General features: G+C 33.9%; 3 protein-coding genes across 3 annotated transcripts; 2 read left to right on the forward strand and 1 right to left on the reverse strand.

The window, feature by feature from the left end:
- Nucleotides 1–924: 924 nt before the first annotated feature.
- LOTGIDRAFT_156144 (hypothetical protein) lies at nucleotides 925–6,777 on the forward strand (the record flags this gene model as incomplete). Its single annotated transcript, XM_009046165.1, has 8 exons — nucleotides 925–975; nucleotides 3,417–3,597; nucleotides 3,916–4,020; nucleotides 4,192–4,251; nucleotides 4,808–5,049; nucleotides 5,867–6,029; nucleotides 6,403–6,506; nucleotides 6,664–6,777. The coding sequence occupies 8 exons, from the start codon at nucleotides 925–927 to the stop codon at nucleotides 6,775–6,777; spliced, it is 1,020 nt and encodes a 339-aa protein (XP_009044413.1).
- A 2,057-nt stretch (nucleotides 6,778–8,834) lies between these two features.
- LOTGIDRAFT_211712 (hypothetical protein) lies at nucleotides 8,835–12,967 on the reverse strand. Its single transcript, XM_009046166.1, has 8 exons — nucleotides 12,694–12,967; nucleotides 12,285–12,429; nucleotides 12,005–12,137; nucleotides 11,524–11,618; nucleotides 10,751–11,003; nucleotides 10,293–10,481; nucleotides 9,854–9,963; nucleotides 8,835–9,599 (listed from the first exon to the last, which is right to left on the reverse strand). Exons 1-8 carry the CDS (start codon nucleotides 12,876–12,878, stop codon nucleotides 9,201–9,203), a joined length of 1,509 nt encoding a protein of 502 aa, XP_009044414.1. The 5' UTR covers nucleotides 12,879–12,967; the 3' UTR covers nucleotides 8,835–9,200.
- Nucleotides 12,968–13,731: 764 nt separating this feature from the next.
- Nucleotides 13,732–24,047, forward strand: LOTGIDRAFT_229984 (hypothetical protein; the record flags this gene model as incomplete). Its single annotated transcript, XM_009046167.1, has 16 exons — nucleotides 13,732–13,853; nucleotides 14,464–14,570; nucleotides 15,245–15,359; nucleotides 18,065–18,141; nucleotides 18,425–18,537; nucleotides 18,896–18,949; nucleotides 19,234–19,312; nucleotides 19,628–19,712; nucleotides 19,993–20,196; nucleotides 20,645–20,708; nucleotides 21,168–21,287; nucleotides 21,600–21,660; nucleotides 22,025–22,148; nucleotides 22,859–23,003; nucleotides 23,445–23,528; nucleotides 23,907–24,047. 16 exons carry the CDS (start codon nucleotides 13,732–13,734, stop codon nucleotides 24,045–24,047), a joined length of 1,695 nt encoding a protein of 564 aa, XP_009044415.1.

The raw sequence follows: 24,047 nt of genomic DNA on the forward strand, positions 1-24,047 counted from the left end.
TAAGAATGAAAATGACAGGTGAGTACAACCAAGTTTTTAGAAATTATGTTATGTCCTAGTCTTCTTGACAATTTGATTGAAAGAAATTGTCGATATATTGTTATTAAATAGCTTCAAATTTAGAAAAGTAAAAAAAATTACATGTATAGACAGGTGCACCATTTTGGGGGGTTGATTTAATCTTGAATATATGTAAATAGTCTTCAGAAATAATAGAAATGTACGAAAATGTACCTCAGACAAGGAATTTCTGAACACACATGTATTTGAAGGCTCAAATTTCGACGGTGAGCTTTGAGCACTATAAAGCCATTTTGAGTACATTGTCAAATTCTTTTTGTAGAGTGCTTCGATTTGATGAAGACTTACATAATGAACTAAGATTTCTGGAGGACAAAATAAGCCATTTAGAACAAGGGTAAGTATTCAGGTTTTTTTTTAGCTTTTTTTGCTTCCCAAAGCATTCCCCAATAAAACTTGATTCTGATCACTTTTTTGGGGGGAGAAAGTGCCAAAGAATAGTCTAGAACTTTCTTAGTAGTGCAGCTATGGAATCATGGTTTGTGGCACTGGAAAGCTAACATTTGAAAGTATTTTGTGTCAAAATTTCAGCATCCTACCTCAACTTGTTTGGGCATGGTGAAGCTTCAAAATTTGAATTATCAAAAAAAGTAAAATTTAGGGTAGTACCACAGGTAGCTACTTGTAAGTACAAAATCCAATGGACTCCCTCACAACCATTGACATTTCGTAATTTTTTGGCCCGTGATTGACAAGTTATTATCCGCTTTCGACGGATGCTGATATCACAGACTGAAATTTATCAACCTTTGTCTAGGACCTAGACCACAAACATTTATTATCATCCTTTGTGAGTTCATTTAATTTACCGCCAAATACTTTTGAACTTTTTTTAGAAAGAAAATGTATCATGATGTAAAATTTTTAACCTATAAAGACCGGAAAAGAATTTTGGTGAGTTTACAATATTTTACCATGTTTCACTTTAGTAGGTGAACTTTGTATAAGGGACAGAGGTAATGAATATTCATGCTGAATGAATATTATGAAAAAGAGTACCAAGAGTGCCCAGAGGAAAAGGGCCCTGAGAATTTTCACAAACACTTAAGTTTAAATGGTTTTAACATTCTTTCATCTGATTGGTCAATCATTAAATTTGATTTTAAATTTCGTCATATTAGCCAATTACATAACAGTATCTGGATTCAAAATCTGGATTTTATCTAAATTAAGAGCTGGAGGATAAGAAGCCCTAGGGAGTCTGATAATATCTTCACAATGTCAAGCTATTACAAACTTCCTTGACCCCAATAGCCACATTTCTTGTATCATGGAATGCAGAGATTTGATTGGATTGTATGCTGGTGAGTACAACCAATCAGTGCCCTTGATTTAAAGACATGGCTTATTGTTTACAGACTTTCTAATGTGGCCTCTGATTGCTTGTATTTGCTAGCATACAATCCAATTAAATGTCTGCATTCCATGATATAGGTGGAAGGTGACTATTGCAGTCAAGGTAATAATAACAAATTGCGTAATAGCTTGACATTGTGAAGATAGTTAGATTAGATATAGGATTATACAGAGGCGTTTTTGTAGGCCGCTTTGATTTGATGGATTAGCTATTTGGTGCATTTGTGAGAAAGTTTACCTTAGAGGGTGGTTAGGTGATTAGATTAGACTTTTTAAAGATGGCGGCTTGTGGAAGTTCAACAATAATAATAATAATAATAATAATCAAAATAGATGACTTTTGCAGTCAGTAGAGGCAGCCATATTACCTAATCGCGAAATCAAATTTCGCATTTGCAGACTACTGCTAATCTAATCAAAATTGCACCAAATTGTACTAGCAATCGGTTGACAAAAACGTCTATGGTTAATTCAAACTGAAGAGATAACTGACAAGAGTTTTGGTTGACTGGTGGTGTCTGAAATTAATAATATTCAAACACATGTTCTGTATAATGACATTTTTCTATTTTTGATTAATTGTATATTCATATTTATTCATAATGAATCATTTCTTTTTTTATTTTCTGACTCTATTTCTGTAGATCTTTTTAATATATATGAATATACTATATAAATGAATTTGTTAACAATATTAAAGATAGATGCTCACTATTCATTTCATCAATCATAACTTAGTCTCAGCGATGGAATTTTTTAGCTTAGCTAATCAGTAATAGAAGTTGAGCCTTCAAATTCATGTGTGTACAAAATTATCTTCAATTGAAGATGGCTTTCCTTATTTTTTAGTGTCAAATTAAGCAAACTATTTGATTAATTGGTGTATTCTTATCATATTCTTATTGCATATAATTGAGAGTTTTAACCAATCATAAATGTCCATGTATGTACAGTCTGGATAAACAAAAAAAGACTTTTTGACCTTTCTTGATCGGTTACTTATTGGAATTCTGCTGGTAAAAATAAGGGAACCCATCTTTAAAATGACTAATATATATGTTGAATATCTCAGCTTCAGTAATATATTAATTATATTATATCAATTCTGTAAGAAATTTAAAGATAAGCACCTCTGTTTTTGTGTTTTTTTTTTAATTCAATTATTGCACTGAATAAGTTTGAAAGATGATAAAAGCTTTAATATTTAAGGTGGGTAACTCTGACTAAGTTTATTGTATGGTTAAATAAATACAATTTTAAGGATGGGTATACCTGCTCCATTAAATACACATGCTCTATTAAACACTGTATCAAGTTTTTAATAATAAAATAAACTATAAATATCTTATAGAAATGATTTAAAGGCATGAAAAACATCTGTTTCACATATTAAAGGGATAGGTGTGGCAAATTTTTGACCAATCATACCTTGGTCTCAGAAGCGGGAATTTTTTAGCTGAGTTAATCAGTAATAATGTTCACAGCTTCTGTCGAAATATGAGCCTTCAAATGCATGTGTGTCCAGAGTTAATCCATGTTTGAAAGAGTCGTCTTTTCTTGAGACTTTATAGAAATAGAAAGTGGAATTCCTAGTTTGAGATATTTTTGAATGAATTACGCGATTTTTGTCTAATTCTAGTACTTCTGAAGACTAATAAATTATATTCAAGACTCAAAACATTCACTGAATATGGTGAACTTGGTCTTTAAGTGTTGAAATTGTATAGATGATCTTATCTTGATGAAAAATTACCATATGTTGTGATATGTTAGTTTTATGCACGGATTTAGTTGGTTTATTTTCAAATATTTATATGAAATTTAATATTCAAGTTATTGAATCCTACTGAAAGAATTTGAAACCTCAGACAATGATACTTAGCTATTTGGATAAAGTGATCCACTGTCCCATCTTATTTGTTGAGGCTTTGTTATAATAGATATATCACTCTCAAACACCATTTCTATTCTATTTTCAGATCACTGGGGGAGCCGGGTTTGTAGGATCCCACCTGGTGGACAGACTAATGTTAGCTGGTCACGAGGTCACGGTGGCTGATAATTTTTTCACCGGAAGAAAACGGAACGTGGAACATTGGATTGGTCACGAAAATTTTGAACTATTACATCACGATATTGTGAATCCTTTATATATAGAAGGTTGGTGGGAATCCCTTCACTGATCACAATGGGCCTTATGTGATAAAGCATATTTTGGGATTAGTGATGTCATCAAACACTTAATTTTAGTGGAATTGCAGGAACCTCAGACTTCTGACTGAAAATTGGAATGGTGCAAATTGATGCTAACCCTAATGTGTTATGTGTTCTAATAGACATAAAAAACCTTCAAAATATTTCATAATTTCTGAAGGCTACACCACATCTCAGTAAGAAATCTAGAGTTAGGTTAGAAAACCTTTTTACAATCCCTTACGTGACGGTTTTAATTGAAATTTTCATTGTTTTGTTTTCCAGTCGACCAGATCTACCATTTAGCCTCTCCGGCTTCACCTCCTAATTATATGTACAATCCAATCAAAACCATTAAAACTAACACCATCGGTACCATTAATATGTTAGGTAAGTTTCAGCATTCTCAGTCTTAGAATTCAAGCTGCAGGATCTAAAGTATGGCTGAACTAAATGGAACATAGGTTGAAATAAAAACTTGTACAAGCAAAACAATTCCAGTTACCAAAAATCTTGTCCAAAAACGTTGTTGTATGAATTGTAACATGTTTTCTATTGTAGGACTAGCTAAGAGAGTTAGAGGTAGAATGTTGTTGGCCTCGACATCTGAAGTATACGGAGGTAAACTATACTTTTTCTCTGTATATAGCTATACCCATCTTTCATACAGACCATTGGTTCCCAGCCCCTTGAGTATAGTTGGGCAATATGAGATTTTTTTGTGTATCGTGATATATTCAGATTTTTATCACGATATCTTCAAATATCGGGATGTAGAAAATTTCCAGAAAAAAAAACAATTGAATGTTATACATTTGTATCACAATGTAGGCCTATTGGTTCTGTTTTAAAGAGACAGGTAGGCCATTTTTTAACCAATCATACTTTCGTCTCAGAAACTGGAATTTTTTTAGCTGAGCTAATCAGTAAGAGTTCACAGTTCACCGTTGAAATATAAGCCTTCAAATGCTTGTGTGTCCAGAATTAACTCCCCCTCCCTCTCCCTCCCAAAATGTCACATCTATCCCTTCAAAGTAATTAGTAAACTTGTCATGTGCCCACAACAACAGGGATGTAGCCAGTCCTATAAAGGGGCGAACTTGCAATCGTTGGGAGACAGTTTAGAGTTTGAAGTATTATTCCTATGAATATTAACAATTGCTTGTTTATTTTACAGATCCTGAAGTTCACCCACAAGTAGAAGAATATTGGGGTCATGTGAACCCTATTGGACCCAGAGCGTGTTACGACGAGGGGAAAAGGGTAGCTGAAACAATGTGTTATGCTTACAAAAAGCAGGAAAAAGTTGATGTGCGTGTCGCCAGAATTTTCAACACATTTGGTCCCAGAATGCACATGAACGATGGACGTGTAGTTAGTAATTTTATTTTACAAGCCTTACAGAATGAATCCATTACAGTAAGTTAGCTTTCTTTTTTCAAATTGATCTTATAATGGTATGAGGAGTTTTCTACAGTTAACCCTTGATGCACAAATTGCTTGGTTGAGAATTATGTTCTGAGCCTATTAGATTTACTTTGGGTCTGGGATTAATCTGCCTTGTTTGAGGTTATATGAGACAATAAACCAATTGCCTAGTGTGCTACAGACTTAGCCTGTTGAAAATCTTGTGACAGTTTGTAATTAAAAAAATCTTACTCAAATTCATTAGCCCAATAAGGTAGATGTTGAACTCCATTTCATTGGATTGACTTAAGTCTAATAAGATACAGAGCATTAGGATATAAAACTTCACTTCATTTCATTAGTCCAATAAGATACAGAACATTAGGATATAAAACTCTATTTCATTTCATTAGTCTAATAAGATACAGAGCATTAGGATATAAAACTTCACTTCATTTCATTAGTCCAATAAGATACAGAACAGTAGGATATAAAACTTCACTTCATTTCATTAGTTCAATAAGATACAGAACAGTAGGATATAAAACTCCATTTCATTTCATTAGTCTAATAAGATACAGAACATTAGGATATAAAACTTCACTTCATTTCATTAGTCCAATAAGATACAGAACATTAGGATATAAAACTTCACTTCATTTCATTAGTCCAATAAGATACAGAACAGTAGGATATAAAACTCCATTTCATTTCATTAGTCTAATAAGATACAGAACAGTAGGATATAAAACTCCATTTCATTTCATTAGTCTAATAAGATACAGAACATTAGGATATAAAACTCCATTTCATTTCATTTCCTCCCTAGGTGTATGGAGATGGTACTCAGACCAGGTCGTTTCAGTATGTCAGTGATCTAGTAGATGGTCTTATTAAACTAATGAACAGTAATTATTCTGAACCAGTGAACCTGGGCAACCCTGAAGAACATACCATCATGGATTTTGCCAGGATCATTAAAGATTTAGTAGGTAAGAAACATTTTGGTCAAGGCATGGAGCTGTGAAGTTATTTGCCACACCAGTTTAGTTAAAAGAACAGGAAAATCTATGTGCTTTAAGGATAACAATGTAGGTCAAGGATCCTGTCTACCAGCTGGCCCATGGCAAAACCTCTTCAATATTCTTTTTTTCAATTGAAAAAAAAATGGTACAAACTAACAGCTGGCAGAATCTTGATATGTAGCCAAACCTCTTGGTATTGATCTTGTAGGGATTATCCGTACCCATTTACAGCTGGGTGGACTATTAAGCCAAACAAGTGACATTGCGATCTGTAAATTTAACTGAGCTACAAGAAGACGGAAGAATTTCCTGGTTTTCATAATATATTTTTTCACTGTAGGTGGCAGTAGTAGGGTAGAGAAGAGAAAAGCGATGCAAGATGACCCGAGAAGACGGCGTCCAGATATAACACGAGCTAAAAAATATTTAGATTGGGAACCAAAGGTAAGATCCATCTAAGAAATATTTTTGCCCCACTTGAAAAATGTTACAAATGCACAATGCACAACATTTCATATAGCATATATTTTGATACTGAGCTATTCCATTGTCCAATAGAGATATAGAATTTTTCCAAAACTTTGTTTTTGATCTTTTTCAGGTTTCCCTAATGATAGGCATCAACCGAACTATTAGTTATTTTAAAAATGAATTGAGTCGATCGCATCATAGTGAACGTAATTTTCACGCCCCTGAGCTAGGTCTAGATTATTAGACACCGTAAATAGACATCAGGGTTGTTGTTTTGGGACCTTTCCTTGCGGAATTTTAATTTGTAAATTCATACTAGATCGGCAAATACAGCTGAATTGATTTGATACAGCTCTAATGACTGGTAAATATTGTCATATCAACAGTCTAGAGCTCTAATCAGACAAATACAGCCAAATTATCAGTCTATAGCTATAGTCAGACATGACTGGCAAAAACAGTCAAAACAACAGTCTTTGTTGCAAGACTGGCAAAAGTCAAACTGGTAATTCGACCAAATCAACAGCCCTGGCAAATAACCGGCATATCATTCCATTTGTATTATTTACTGGACTAAGGATTCTGTGGGGTCATGACATTTTCCTGATTTTTGTTAATTTGATGGGTGATGGTAAGAAATTACTATCTTTTGTTTAAACATTTTGATAATCATATGTTTTGGAATTCCCATTTCGGATAGTTTCGTAAACATTTTGGATTTCCGCACGCTTTTCTAATATTTTTGTGGAGCCACAGTGGCTCCATGAGTTAGAAGCTTGCTCACCAACCTGAAGATCCAGGGTTCAATCACGGCATTAGTAGAGATAATACCTTCAGATTTTTCAACCAGGTGTTACAGGCTGTGCACATTAAAAAATCCCTTGACAGTTGAAAATCGATAAAGAGTAGAGTAGACTAATGCTGCTGTCCTGGTTAAATGACCTTAATTTAACTTTTCTTTCTGACTTTAATGTAAATATTTCAAAATCATGTGAATTGAGGCACGATTTCCTTTATTTTTACGATGTTACTAGTTAAGCTCCTTTTGTGCTACCCTCGTGCAGTCAAAAACCATGGTAACTATGCCCTTCGAGGAGGCTGCAAGGTACTTCGAGACTCTAATAGACCCACAAATCTATCTGGACTGATACTGTGCATAGCTAACTGGAATTGCTGACAAAGTAGCGAAAAATAAACTCGACTGCAGCGTATACATAAAGGAACTTGCGTCATGGCGAAAATATCCACTATATTTTACTTGCTTCCATCTGATTTTTCAATGATTTTGTTTCTAATATGATTTATATTTGTTTATAATATTTATTGCGTGTTTTTATTGTTTTGTTATCTCATGAATGTGTGAGTGTGTGTTTTTATTTTTATTGTTTTATTAGCTGCGAGGCTAACAATATGTTTCTCCAATCAAATTTGGGAAATGTTTTGTGTCATACCAAATTATGTACATTTATATCATTTGTGTTTGATTATGTTTAAGTTGTTCTGTATCAAAATGAATTGCAAGTATCAAAAGAAATAAGTAAAGGATTGTAAAGAGATTTTTCTGGATTTTTTATGTGTATCGGGGACACTGATGGCATCAATTTGCACCATTCCAATTTTCAATCAGACATCTGTGGTTCCGGCAATTCCACTAAATGTAAACATTTTATGACATCACTAATTGCAAAATATGTTAGTATCCTATAATACCCTTTGTGATTAGTGATGTCATCAAATACTTAGTTTTAGTGGAATTGCAAGAACCACAGAAGTCTGATTGAAAATCGGAATAGTACAAATTGATGCTATCAGTGTCTCTGATATACATATATAATTTTAGAAAACTTCTTTTCTTTACAATTTCTAAAATATTTACTTGTTATAGCTATTTTAATCTTATATTGAATATTATACTAACTTGACTTGCCAAATAAAATACCAATTGAAATAAAATCAATCATTAATAGATAGAGTTATCTTTCTTGCTAATCAATCTCGTTTGGATTAGACAATAAGCTACAGCCTTTCATGCCATCCACCTAAATCCTTAGACAGAAGAAATGAATAAAAAGTAATATTGGGGTATTTTGATAGAGTTATCTCTCTTACAGATCAGTCTTGTTCGGATTAGACAATAAAACAAGCCCATGCATGCTCTTGACTGGTCTAGCGTAATAAATCCCAAGGATAAAATGTAGGCTTATAAAGTTGTCTGGACAAAATTTACCTCACTGCACACATCATAGATAACTTTGGGGTATAGTGTTTCAAAAGCTTTTTAACTTGAATTTTTCTTTTTTTCTTTAATTTTTAATTAAAACCGTTTCTATCATAAACAAAAACTTGAACAATTTGACAAAAACACCATATTTTAACATGTAACCAAATATGCCAAATGTTCAAAAGCTTGCAATTATTATCATTAATGGAGTACAACATTTGGCATGATTTGTTGACAAATTCCAGGAAACAAATCTTCATTTTTCATTTCAAGCAGTCTGCTATTAATGGTTTGACATTTGTCCAATCAAATAGCTTCCAACCTATTCCAGTTTCGAAATCGACAACAATGATTGGTTAAGAATATAAATTTGAACCACTAGATGGCAAGAAAATCTGAAAGAAATCTTCAAGAATTTGGTGACAGAAAAACAAAAAGAATTTGGATCAACTTTCCTCTTCCATGGCAACTTCTGCTTGAGCTCGGACGTAAAATGCCCCTTGGTTACAATATTCAGCAACTTTAACGTAAAAACGATCTCCGAAAATTTCCGAGACTGTTGGCGATTCAAAAATGGCTTTGATAACTTGATATTTAGAGTCGCGTCCCTCTTTTGAAGTTTCCGTGGATCGGTTTAAAAGAAACTCTGTAAATCCTGGAGTATCGTTCATAATTTTTTGAGCCCATGGTAAAATCGCGAGAGCTTTTAGTGTATTATATGCCGTGCACCGTATATCTAAAAATGGACGTTGGCATAGCGACCAGACATATTGGAACGGTTCTGGCATTAGTTGGTTGAACCAGGATTCTGTTAAACTTAGCAATTCTTCTGTTTGGTCAGACACCTGATGGGGAGTAGAAAATGATCAGAAAAACTAGAGAAAGCGAACTTAAAAGTGCCTTTTAAACAAAGGCCCTGTGTGCACCAGACTGTGCATGTTCAAGATCCCTAGGCAGTTGTACTAGACAGTTGTACTAGACAGTTGTGCTAGCTTAGCACATTCCTACGCATTCACTGCCCCTTTCTAAGTTCCTCTTCATAGGCAGAAATTAGGACAGCATCCCACTAATAAGACCTCCACTATCAAAAGTTCCTTACCCTGAGTGTTATAAGATTAGTTAATGAATCCAAAGCTCGTAGTTGGTCTTCTGTCTTTGTACTTTTTATCAGGCCACCGAGGCATTTCATTCCCCTAGTCATCTGTTGTCCTACAAAATAGTAATAACTTAAAACAGGTCAACCAACAATTAACAAGCATTTCGTTTCATTCAACATAATATGAAAGAAGACTGGCTGTAGCGTCGACTATTAGAGTGTTGGAATTCTAACTAGAAAATGGCAGTTGTGTATTACGAACTCAGTTTGCAGTTACAAGTCCAGTGTGTTATCTTTCCTAATTATTCTAGTCCACCCAGCTGTAAATGGGTACTGACAATCTGGGAAAGATCAATACCAAGAGGTTTGTCCAGGGACCAGATGGTGGACAGGATCTTCATAAACCTATTAAAGTTATTCTTGTAAAAAAAAGAATTCTTACCTAGTTTTTCCAGCGTTAATTTTCCCTCCACAGTACTTCCCAGAAACCCTATGGTATCTATGGCAACGTTTTTCTGACTGATGTCGGAAGAGTCAAGGTTATTAAAGACTATGTTGATGAAGGCGGGAAATTTCATACACACTTCTTTAGGATGAACTCGACACATTCCGCCAAAAAACTTTACTAAACCTGAAGAAAAAAAGAAAGATCGAAAGTGAATTATAGTTTTTCTGACATGAAAAGCTATGTGGACCCTCAAAAGAGATGCAAATTTAATTCTAAAATTTGATCAGCAGAAGTCAAGGGAAATAACTCTACAGTACTTCCTTACACCATCTTCGTTGTTTTGAGGCTAAATAATGTCAAAATAAGTTTACAAAAGTTTCCGATGCAATTACACATAGAGTACACCACCAAAAAGGGGGGATCACTCCTCAAACTAAAGGGAAACAACTCACCAGGTAAAAGTAAGCCAGACATTGGGTCTGATTCTGTGGATCTCATCATTTCTTCTAGCTTGGCTAAAACACTGGATTGATCAAGGTACTGAAGCCCATGCTCTACTTGACTTAGATCTGACAACATTTCAATAGCGTTGAGTTGCAGTAAGATGTCATCTTTAAAGATTTCATTTGTAAGTTTTTGAAGAAGACCACTCTCTACTGACATTTGTAAACCTTCTTCGGACAATCTGCTCAAATCTACAACTATCTAAAATTTGAAAAAAAAACAGAGCTCAAGTTAGATATTTTCAAAAAACTCTAAACCTCATAGCCTCTGTTAATTTACTGATATTATAAATACTGTTTCTATTACCTGATATACTCTAAACTTCACTGTATCATCTTGACTCATAACCTCTGTTAATTTACTGTTATTATAAATACTGTTTCTATTACCTGATATACTCTAAACTTCACTGTATCATCTTGACTCATAACCTCTGTTAATTTACTGTTATTATAAATACTGTTTCTATTACCTGATATACTCTAAACTTCACTGTATCATCTTGACTCATAACCTCTGTTAATTTACTGTTATTATAAATACTGTTTCTATTACCTGATATACTCTAAACTTCACTGTATCATCTTGACTCATAACCTCTGTTAATTTACTGGTATTATAAATACTGTTTCTATTACCTGATATACTCTAAACTTCACTGTATCATCTTGACTCATAACCTCTGTTAATTTACTGTTATTATAAATACTGTTTCTATTACCTGATATACTCTAAACTTCACTGTATCATCTTGACTCATAACCTCTGTTAATTTACTGTTATTATAAATACTGTTAATTCCATTACTATTTTTACCTTTAAAAATATGAAAATACAATAAGCTATAAGCTATGGTTTGACAAGACAATAAATGCCTGGACACAAAAATGAATTATGAGTTGACTTTCCCCAATGTCAAATTGTCACGTAATACAGAATGTCTTGGGAATGTCTTGACTTGCTAATCAAGTTTTCTAAAAGTGCATCAACCATAAAATAGTTATAAAAAATCCTCACAGACCTAGGCCAGTGCTTTCATTGAGACTCGTCTCAATACACCCTAACACAAAACAATTCCATTAAACAAAAATCTCATCCAAAGTATTACAAAATTGGTAGCAATAATTGTAAAGTAGTGGACTCCTCAAATGAGAAGTACCATCAAGTCAAATCAAATCTTGGACCAATCAATGAATACTTACCAATAGTAACCAGTATATCACTGGCCAGTTTGGCTACTGAGAGAGATTTATTTGATAACTGAGTGATAATTTTAGATATAATATCAGGCCATCTTATAATCCTGTTTACATCATCTATTGCTATCCTCAATAACTACAACATACAAGAAAATTTATGTTAAAATCAAGGTCAAGAGAATCTACCAGGAAAACCAGCACACTTAGACCAATATATTACTACAAAAAAGCTTCCACAGTACATTTACTTGAATTAATAGGAAACTTGTCATTATAATTCTACCTCAGTTAGACACAAGCAGTTAACATCAGGTGATGAATGGTTCAAGCCATTTTCTATTTCTTGTTTGAAATTATCACAAATCTGGGATGGCAGTAAACCAGATAGTAGTCTTTCTATAGTTTCACAAACTAGCTTCTGTTGGTCCCTGAAATAAGGATAAACAACAGGAAATTTTTATATCTAAAATTTTAGTTTGGAGAAGGGATAAGCCTACTGTTAAGGCAAGAAATATATCGTTTTTTTGATACAACAAGAGAAATAATTATTCTACAATATTGCTGAGGATGGGGTGGGGCCCTGTTCTTCAAAAAATCTTGAGGTACAATTTGTTTTACTAGAGTGGACACTGACATTAGAGAAAGGGGACTCTTCACCCTTTAACCTCTCTCTATATTTCGGGACAACTTACACTTTATCCGTATTCAAATAATTGAACAATTGAGAAAAATTGGAAATTGGACCACTAGCATTGGCTTCTCTCAATGTCGAAGGATGAATTGTGTACAACACAGTTTTCAATTCCTCCAAATCGTTCAGCGGATCAGACGATATGTTCAACCTCTCCAAAATTTCACAAATTTGTCCTGCTGACATTTTCAACTAACTGTCTCTTTCAAATTTTCACAGATTTAAAAAAAAATCGAAAAAGTTTTGAATTTTGCTTTGTAATTATTGACTCAGTTATTCCCCTTCGCTGACTTTTCAATGAAAAAGTCAAAATCGTCTTTGATAAAAGCCTACATTATCCAGTCTCAAAAATTCATTTCTACCTTGGAGTAGTCATTACTCCAAGTTTCAACAGAATGGTCGATTTTGAGTTAAATGGCTCAGTCAAAGTTTGGCTGGTGCCATGGGTTCGAATCTTCATTCAAGAAAGCAGTCGTAGTCATATCATATAGGCAAATATGAAGCACAGTGTTCAAATTACGACTGGATAGAGAAGTCTAATCCTCACTTGCTGCATATAAATGAAACCTTCATCTAAATTTAAAAACAATAAATTTCTTAATGACTAAATTAACCAAGATTATCTTTTGACTGGAACATAAAAAAAAGAATTTTTTGATTGAAATTGAATTTTTTTTCTCAATCTTCGGTTCCATATTTCAAACGACAATTTCATTTTCAAAATTAACCCAGATGACTATAAAACAAGTAGAACTAAAATGGCGGAGTACGGAGGAGGACAAACATATTCACTATTCATTCGAATTAGAATGTGTCATACCTTTTCTGTCATGACGTTTGGTTTATTTAACTGAATATTTCAATGAATTGACTAAATATTGCAAAATTTCGAAATTGCTTTTTTTCACCCACTTATGGTATATTTAAGACGCAAAACCGAAATATGTCTCTTATTATGGAAAGGAAAAGTGAAACTGCGACCGCAGGTTTCGTTTTTTGAAAGTGAAAACCAACTCAGTTCGCCCGAGAAGGGACCAAGATGCCTATGTCATTAGAAGTGAACGTGAACGGCTCAAAAGTTCGAGGAAGTACAAGCAGCTATAGTGAATATGAAACTGCTTCTGTCGGCACAGACTTTCATATTTTTGGTCCCTTTACTGGGTAAATTTCTTTCATTCTCGTAATAATCTTATAGGGAAAGATGCACCATTTTGAGGCTTGATTTTAGTTTTGAATATATGTAAATAGTCTTCAGAAGTACTAGAAATGTACGAATATCACATAATTCCTTTGAAAATACTTCAAACTAGGAATTTTACTCTTTATTTCTATATATTATATATATTTTTTTCTAAAAAATTCCAGTTTCTGAGACTAAAATATGATTGGTCAAAAAAATTGCCTACCTGACCCTTTAAGTCTGGGGGTATTAGAAAATAGATAGATCTAACCAAACAAACATTTGTATTGATCAGTATTTGAAATGTTGGGTTTATTTGACTTAGAGATTTCAAAGTAAATAGTATAATAAGAGATTTCGCAATTTTATGTCAATGTTTTTACCATGTCATGTAGCCCAATAACTTTATTTCTGTTATTTTCAAAGAGGTATAGACTATATCATATTAAATAGTTTTAATAATTTTACATTTGATAAATTCAATGAACAACTTATGAACTTTTGTTATGTTTTTGGACTTAGATTCAAGAGCTTAAAGCTAAGAAGAAGAAGCTGAAGTCCTCACGAACATTTTTTTAACGTTTTTTGCAGACATCTAAGTCAGATATTTGAAAAATATGAAGAAGATGGAAGAGTCTGTGAAAAGAAATTAATCGATGCTTTTCATGATTTGAATTTATTTCCTTCTAAATCACAGAGTAAGTTTGTAGCTTATTTGGAAGTCGTTCTAGCTAGTGACATATTGTAATATTTGTGGTCTGATTATATCAAGTCTGTATTTTAAGAGTTATCTCCCTTTAGTCGGTGGTTGAGAGCCTTGTATCATATTGTAGGCCAATAACATGGATTGACAAATTGTAATTTAATGGTCTTGAGCTATCAAGTCTGAATTATAAGTTAATATAATAAGTTATCTCCCTTGTGGTTGAGGGCCTGAATAAAATGGTCCACCACCCACAGCCCTGTCGTTAGGGTGGAGTCCGTGGGGGCTGGGCATCAGCAAGTGAGAATTAAGCCCGAACAAAATCTTCTTCAGTTCAGCAGACATTGATTCATTTACATTGTATTTGTACAAAATCAAAAAGATATAGATTTTGATACGTTATTGGCACCTCGTGGCCTTTTATTCTTCAAATTTTCTGAGTACCTACAAAATTTTACCCCAAGCACCAATTCATTCCTGGCAACGGAGCTGTCAATCTAAATGAATGGAGCTTATTTTTGTCATCTTAGTATTGGTTGGACAAAATCAAATCGCATTCAATCAATATGCAGTTAAGATTTCTGAACAGTTAAAAAAACAGTAAGTGAACTTGCACTGCTGTTCTGGCAAAATTTCCCTCATTTCTTACTCCATTGAATTTTTCAACAGTTCATGAAATGGTACATTGTGCCGTGGAATATGGTAGCCCGTGTTGTGATGATAACATAACTTTTGGGGAATTCTGTGTTCTAGTGGACGAACTGCAACATCATTATAATAAAAGGTAAGACAATTTATGCAAATTTATGCAAATCTATTCAAGTTTTAAGATTGTGTATGTTATACTTCAAAAACCACTTGATTGATAATATTTGCAATAGAGACATCTCAAAATCAAGAATATTTTTTTTTATCTTAATCTTATTTTAATCTTAACCTTTCAAAATGAATGAATGAGTTGACCCATAGAATTAAATGAAACAAAATATCTTGAAATTTACACAGACTATAGAATGACAAAGCTGATTGATTGTGCAACAGAAAACAAAGAAAGTTATCTCCCTTTAAGATTAGAAGTATTTCGCAATGTTATATTTTTATTCTATGATAAAGACACTTCAAGAAACCAAAAGAATATCAAAAGTCACGATAAGTTATAACCATAATTGTAGTCTAGCCTCCACGATTAGATAAGTTGACATGAACTACATCCCAGAGACATTTTTGAAAGTATGTATTTTAATCAGATAGAAAAGGAGGATAGAATTTTTGAAGTAACCCATAGATAAAAATGAAACAAAGTCTAGAGCCATATTTTAATCATATTGAGTATCAACTAATTTGATAGCCATAAGAAGATTGCAAAATTCATTATTGCCCATAGAGGGTAATGAAACAAAAATCTGTAAATTGGAGATTTATTAATTTGATAGTCATAAGTAGATTGAAAATTTGAATGAATGACGTAGCCCAGTGAAAAATATGAAACAAAATACAGCTTATTAAGAGTTTTATTTCAATCAAATTGGGAATTGATAAAGTTGATACTGGTAAGTTGAGGTAAAATATAATAATGACTAAATATTCTGAATGAATGACGTAGCCCAGTGAAAAATATGAAACTAAATACAAATTGATAATGTTGATAACCCTAAGTAGATTAAAAATTTCGTAATTTCAAATATTGAATTAGTGAAGTTACCCACAGAAAATAATGAAACAAAATCCATATTGTATGTTATTCATATTGGGGAGAACTAAATTGAGTATTTAGAATTTCATAATTTCAAGCTGATATCCTAATATGGAATTAGTGATGGGGCCACTAGAAAAACATGAAACAAAATCTAGAGTAATTTTAATCATATTGGGAAATAACTAGGTTGAATGAATGACATAGCCCACAGAAAAATGTGAAACAAAATCTGGAGCAATTGTAATCAGATTGGGCCAATGGGGATTACCATAAGTAGATAAGAATATCATAATGTCACAAAAGATATCATGCTGTCATAATAAAGTCAGGGCCAGAGACCATATGGTGATATTTCCTTTAGTGGCTAACATAGGAAATCATATCCATATGGCTTGACAAGTCAGAGTTTAAAGTGGTTGGGTCTGAAACTAAGATAAGTTCAATGCTGTGAGTAAATTAAGGTGACAGTGTGTGCCAATTTAAAGGGTATTTTTTAAAGAGTTGTATCATTGTCATTGTGAAATCAGACTGTTTTACGACCAAATATAGTTCTTTAAAGGGATAGTAAAGAGGTTATCTGGCCTATTTACGTGTTTTGGGACATATTTGACTTCTATTTGGGACATTACAATTCTTCGTCCGATGCCTGTGGTTCCTGCAATTCCAGAAAGATTTAACTGGAAATAACGGAGCTCCTGCAAGAGAATTCGTAACCAACCTACCATCAGAAAACGTCTTTACAATACCTTTAAACCAGAATGACCACCCTCTGTTTGCAAAGAGAAATTGACTATAAGATAAACAAAAACCTATATGTTGTTGAACACTGGGAAACAGAATTAAAGGTATACTACCTCTTAGGATGTCAACAAAATTTAATTATTTCAGTAGACTTACCTGATATCATAACTATTCAACAGAATCAGCCTGTAGTTAGGGTGTGATCCGTGGGGTCTTGGCCCCAGCCAATGAGAATTAAGCCCCAGCAAACTTTTCTCCAGTTCAACAGAGATTGATTCATTTACAAAAATTCTATATAAAAGATATAAAAAAATTTAGATTTTGATATGTTTTTGTCAACCCAAAATTGAGTTCTGTGGGCCTTTAATACTGCAAATTTTCTGAGTACAAAATCTGAGCCCCAGCACCAATTCATCCCTGGTAGTGGGGCTGAACAGAATCTCTGTATAATCCAATAAATCCATAAAACATACTACCTCTTTGTTTGAAAGAATGCCTGTTTAATTTTGAATTTTTATGAATTGCTTACTTTTATGGATTGATCAGATTAAGGATGGATTCTATACTATCTTAAGCAACATCAGCTAAGTTCACTGATGAATATATACACTTATGGACCAATTTTAAATATTTAAATTTTATGTTCATTATAAGAGGTAGGATACCTTTAAACTGGTCATATATGACATAGGTACTTTAAGGTAAAAATAAGTATTGCGTAATATATACAGTGTGACATCTAATAACTGGATGCAAAATGGATACATTTTATAATTGCATGTCTTTCGGTCTTCTTACTATATATTGCTCCAGTATCAAACTAAGGAATTTAATGTTGAAAATGGATCAAATTTTCTTTTGAGAATGATGGATGTTTTTAGCTGATTTTCTTTTTGAAAAGTAGAATTGAAAGACAGACAAAAACAATGAATAAAACGTAAATTGTTTTGATTTTGTGAATTTGTGAATAATTTGGAATAAATCCATAACGTGAAGTTTTTATAGGATTATCAAAAAATGATGACTAATAATTTGGATTCCAATTTCTCCAGCCTGCCCTTCACCTGTCCTCAGTCATCCTTGAAGAAAAAATGGGAACATGGAACAGACACAAGACGAAAAAGAAAAGGTAAGCTTGAATTATTTCATTTTGAAATAACTGACTGTCTTGTGAGTTTCTTAAAGGGTTCGTAAAGGATTTCTAACTTTTTAATATATATTAGGGCCTTTAATGATTTCTATTTGCATGTGATTCTGCTGATAACACATTTGTGATAATAGCGTCATAAAACACTAAGTTTCAGTGGAATTGAAACACTCATAAGACGTCTGACTGAAAAATGGAATGGTGCAATCAATGCCCCCGATAATCAAAACTCCATAATACCTTTGTATTTTTTCATGTATTTCAGAAAGTCAATCAAATTTTCAAGTATTTTTGGGTGGTTCGTGTAACCCTACAACATGGCGACGAGACATAGCGATACCATTTCTAAAAAAAGAAGTCATCACCTTTTATAACCCTGTAGGTAGCCATTTTGTTTTTCGCTCTTCTATATTCTGCATTGAATGATAGCACCATTTAGCAAAGGAATAGCTTAGTCTTCAATGGGTTAGATTGTTGTCTGCTGAGACAGATGAATAGCTCAGAGTTGGATTGACGTCAGGGATTAGGTGCCGTGGGGTTGAATCCTTTTCAATGCCATGGCTAGTGCTCTTGAAAGTCAGCCATGTCAGAAAATTGAGGGCTCTGTTTGCTTTTATTTATTAGCGAACAATCTTATCATATCGCTGCATTACAAAAAAAAGGCTAATGTTGTCAAGGTATTAGACATATCTTGTGCTAACTTGACATAATGAGAATGAATGTTTTCTGATTACAGCAAGTGAACACATGGAGACAAGAACTGATAGAACTAGAAGATAAAGCTAAACAGGTAAATTAACAATGGTTTTGAAGACAGACTGTAGCTGATTTGAATATGGTGTTGGAAGATTTTATTCTTGGGCACCTCATTACTTTTGGCATCGACCAATTATTTGTCAAGTGATGCCATCCGAATATAGTTTATAGCCTTTAGGGGTTAATTCTGACACATGCTAATGTCTTTTTTACAAACACTTGTAGTCCTGAACGACCAGTCTTTGATGTTTGAACCACAAGACTCATGTGATCATAATTTACTCTTTATGATGACTGTTTTGGTTATTTATATTTCAGTCAGCTGATCTACTATGTTTTGTTATTGATAATCAAACACGTGCTGTAGTTTCTATGATAGAGACAGCTTATTTAGTAGGTACGGAACTTTTCATTTTTCATATCAGAGTGACCCAACTAAAAAAGAGGAAGATTTCTTTCAAATTTTGGAATTTTATCTCATTTTACTCCTTTAGAGATGGGCTGTAGTCCATTTGGTTGGAGCATTGGAGTGTTTACATGTTGTCAACTTCGAATAATTGTCCCAGTTATGGAATGGGAAAGATTTGAAGCTTCTTTTAGCGCCATTCCTATTTCCCGTCAAATGTCTGTGGTTCCTGTAAGCTCAAAAAACTTTTAACTACCGCAAAACTTCTTTAAGTCTTTTGAAAGATTGATTCTGTTCTAAATTCAGGTTGCTACAGACAGATTATTGTGGTTATGAATGCTTATGAAAAGGATGAAGAAATTTTAATCAATGGAAAACAGATCTCCCAATCGTAAGGTTACTTTCTTGAATTTCAAACTGGTGGATGCTTTTCATGATTCTCCGAAGGAACTGAGATGGTGTCTGTCAATTCAGGGTTCTACCATCCCAAATTCTCACCATTGCACACTGTATAGCATGCCACTACCTTTTACTTTATATTTGAACCAAACTTTATATTTAAAATATTATTTTGTTCTTATTTGATTCGAGTCGACTTGGTAGTGAGAAATAATTTTCCCCATTGCACACAATGTGACACTATCTTTCATAATAATCACCTTTAATTTTAGAGAGCGATTTGATTTGATGAGAGTGCGTAATATATTGATAGATTTAGTAGAGAGAAACAGTATACCCGTTTTTAGCGATGTTCACTCAGCGTTAAACTGTGTAGTGACCTGCCTCCACCAGGGCATTCGGGTTCAAGATTTACAATTACAACACGGAGCCAGCCCTGTCAGATATGGCCATTTAGAGGTTGGAGAATCCTTGCTGTGAGTTATTTAAAATTTATGGACAGATAATCTTAGGTATAATTAAGAGCTTGGTCAAGGACCAGCTGGTTGACAGGATCCTTTTCACCCTACTGCCCACCATTTACTCAATGAGTTATCGTCCTTGTTTTGACAAATATTGTTTCTAAATTAAATGTTTGACTCCATATTTCCCCTGTCAGTGATGTAGGTAAGAGGGGCTGTCATGGAAAACACGTCTAGTCGTTCGAATGGGACAATAAACGGAGGACCCGTGTGCTACAGGCTGTGCACATTAAAGATCCCTCAACAGTTGGAAATCGAAAAGAAAAAGAGCAGGCTAATGCCCCTGTCCTGGCAAAATTTCCGTCATTGCACCCTGCAGGACCGTTGCCCCTCTTCATTAGCCCACATCGTGCAGAAAAGTAGGTCGTAAGACTCCATATTTATTTCTGATTTTATTTTTCAGAAAATTACGAGAAACGTTTAACTCTATAACTTGTAAACATGAAGGCAGGATGAGCTTTAAAGATGTGAGTTCATTTTATTTTCAGAAACTTTTATTCTAAAATCTTTTGTTTCAACCTTTCAAAGATAATCCTGAGCTTACTCTACAAAGGAGCTGTTAGACATTTTAGATTTAGTTAGGGAGACTACTCTTATTCCAGTTTGTATTTTCAGACCACAATATTACAATACAAATCAATTGAAGGTTCAACTGGCATCTTGAGAAATCTACAGATCACATGGTGATAAGCCAACTAGGCTATCATATCTGCTCTTCCAAGGGAAACAATTCTTGATAGACTTTGTATTTTCAGACTACAATATGACAATAATTTATTAATTGAAGGTTCAACTGGCATCTTGAAAAATCTACAGATAACTCATGGAAAAATATCTGTTAGGCAATTTCATCTGCTCTTCCAAGGGAAAGAACTCTTAATAGACTATTTTCAGACTACAATATGACAATAATTCATTAATTGTAGGTTCAACTGGCATATAAAGCTATGACCAATCAGCAACTGCCGTCAAACTGGTTGAAACATAAGAAGAAGTCATACACGTTTGAAGAACTTTGCTGTTTAATTTCTGAGTTTAAAAGACAGGTACCTATTAGAGCGTCCATTTTTTATTTCAATTTTTTTCATTTTAGATGTAATTAATGCCACACTTCATTGAATTGAAAGTCTACAAGCCATTTTGAGGATTCAACCAGACATGACCAGCAAACAGGCCCGCATCTAGAAATATTTAGATGACTTAGTTGAGTCGCTATATTTGAGCCCCCCCCTGAGATCCTGGTCTAGCTACGGATCTGCTGGCAAACACTAGGTTGTCCTGATGAGGATTGTGTATCTAAAACATGTGTCAACAGCATGAGAGCAGGAGCCATTGTAATTTTGTTTTTCAAATTTCAGAGACCCTCCACCATTTCTACATTTCTGACGAAATTATTGTCACCCATAACTTGGTTGATTAGTAAGTTACTTTATTTTGAATTTAAAATTTGTGGATTCTCCAAAAGAGTTAACTTTGTGGACTCTATTAAGTTGACCAAAACATGGTCAAATAAACATTACCAGCTATGTGAACTCTCTTAAAGGGATGCTTTGTTGACAAATACAAGGGCAAAGAGATATTATTAGCTATGTGAACTCTCTTAAGAGATGCTTGAACATCTACCAAATGTAGATCTGTTGCTGTATGATTTGCAATCTGCTTTCTTGCCATCAGGAAGTATTGGAAACCCACAGCACCTCACTGCCTAGCAGACGTCAATTCAACGAGCTACCGTCTATCATACCACTATCACATGATTAATGATTTGCCGCTATATTTTCAGATAAAGTTCGAGGGCCGACACCAGTTATGGAATCGTATAATGATGATGGTACTAGAGATATTTATCTGGGAGGTAGTTGTGGTAAATCATCCTGGAGAGAAGATATAGCTATTCCTATGTTACGGTAATTACTCATTATGGAATTTTTATTAATAAAGGCCATGAAGTGTGCAATGAGGGAAATTTTATACATTCTGTAGCAACTTGGGCATCAGTTTATGTTCCAGTCTGCCAAGCAGACTTCCCTTTTAGCCCCTCAAACCTTCAACCCTGACAATGGGAAACAAGTCTGAGAATCTCAATTATTACAATCTATACCAGGATCAAACCCTGGACCTCTTTGCCAACGAATTGCCTAGGAAAATGAAAATAAATTTGTACTGAGAAAGAAAGCAAAGAAACAACAATCATTTACAAGGATAAAAACTTAGGATCACGAGGATCCTTTCAACTAGCTGGTCCTTGTCCAAACCTCTTAGCATTGTCTCAATCAACTTGTAAGGTTCTATAACACAGTCGATTAGATCTATGGTTCTTTACATGAGGTCATTTGCTTGGTTACATCGAGCGAATGGCGGCTGTGGGTTCAATTCTTGATCAGCGTGTGATAGTCCAATGAATTTGAATAAGTCATCTTCACTCATAATTCCAGTCAACCCAACTGTAAATGGGTACGGATAATCCAGGAAAGATCAATGCCAAGAGATTTGCCTAAGTTCCAGCTGGTAGAAAGGATTCTTAGATGTGAATCTAAGTTGTTATCCTTGTTAAATATAAGTCTTTCTTTCTTTTCGATTAATTTAGTTTTCTTCATAAATTTGAAATTGATTTCAGACGTCATGGCCTGTCCTACCTCAATCCGTTTGTAAGTGAATGGATATTCAATATGATACCAATGCAAGTTGCAGCCAGGGAAAAATGTCGTCTGCTGTTATATATTTTAACAGAAGAATCCCGATCTTTCTCAGCCATGGTCGAGGTATGTTTGTCTTTCATTTTGAGTTCAAAGTTCGAAGTTGATAAGCTGCTGACAAATGTTTCAGATATGAAATACTCATCAGGAGCCTTGTTCTCCAAAACTTAACTTAAAGTGATTGTAAAGAGGTTTCCTTAGAACTTTATATGTATTGAGGACACTGATAGTATCAATTTGCACCATTCCAATTTTCAATGAGACGTCTGTGGTTTTTGCCATGCCGCTAAATCTTGCAAAGGCCCTTATATATCAATAGCAGCCATTGCCATAATGATGTCTGAGTGAAGTTTCAGGAACCACAGACATCTAACTGAAAAATTGGAACAATGCAAATCAATACTATCAGTGTCCACAATACACATATAAAATCACCTCTTTATAATTCCTTTAATAGAACTCACTGGACAGTATTGAAGAATCTTATGAAGAATATTCTATTTACAGGCTGGTTACTATATAGGGAGAGGGTGTCGTGTTGTTTTGTGTATTCAGTATTTAAAGAAAGGTTCACTGGTGTCTGGAGAACATGTAAGTATCAAAAAACGAAATTTTCCTCTGAAAAATATCGATCAAAAACGTTCAAAATATTGGTTGAAAATTGCCTTGAGCTTATTTCTTGGTTACACCATGTAAAAAATGATGGTCTTGGGTTCTAATCTAGGTCAGTGTGTGAAAGTGACCTGGAAAAAGTCATCTTTACTCATATTTCCAGTCGACCCAGCTATAAATGAGTAACGCTAATCTGTAAAAGATCAATGCCAAGAGGTGTGGCCAAGGACCAGATGGTAGACAGGATCTTCTTGACCTAAGTTGTTATCTTGTCCTTCATCAACCAAATTTTCCCTTTCTTGATTTTTATAAAAACTTCCAGTACCCCATTACCATTATTTTGTATTGATTTTCCAGCTAAGTGACTGTACGATAGAGGATTATAACCGAGGGCGTATGTATTTGAGTGATATGGCCAGTAAAGAAGGCGTACAGATATTCGAAGATCTAGAAGAATCTATCAATTGTGCTATATCATTGTTGAAAGAAACAACATAA

This window comes from Lottia gigantea (assembly GCF_000327385.1).
Source record: "Lottia gigantea unplaced genomic scaffold LOTGIsca_10, whole genome shotgun sequence".
Taxonomy (NCBI): domain Eukaryota; kingdom Metazoa; phylum Mollusca; class Gastropoda; family Lottiidae; genus Lottia; species Lottia gigantea.

Bases quoted from the DNA above. Each gene is read 5' to 3' on its own strand.
- LOTGIDRAFT_211712 (XM_009046166.1), bottom strand. From the start codon at position 12,878: ATGTCAGCAGGACAAATTTGTGAAATTTTGGAGAGGTTGAACATATCG. The intron at 11,004-11,523 runs GTAATAGAAACA...TTCAAATTTTAG, and splicing joins TGAAGTTTAGAGTATATCAG to ATAGTTGTAGATTTGAGCAG. The intron at 9,600-9,853 runs GTAAGGAACTTT...ACTCCCCATCAG, and splicing joins CTAATCTTATAACACTCAGG to GTGTCTGACCAAACAGAAGA.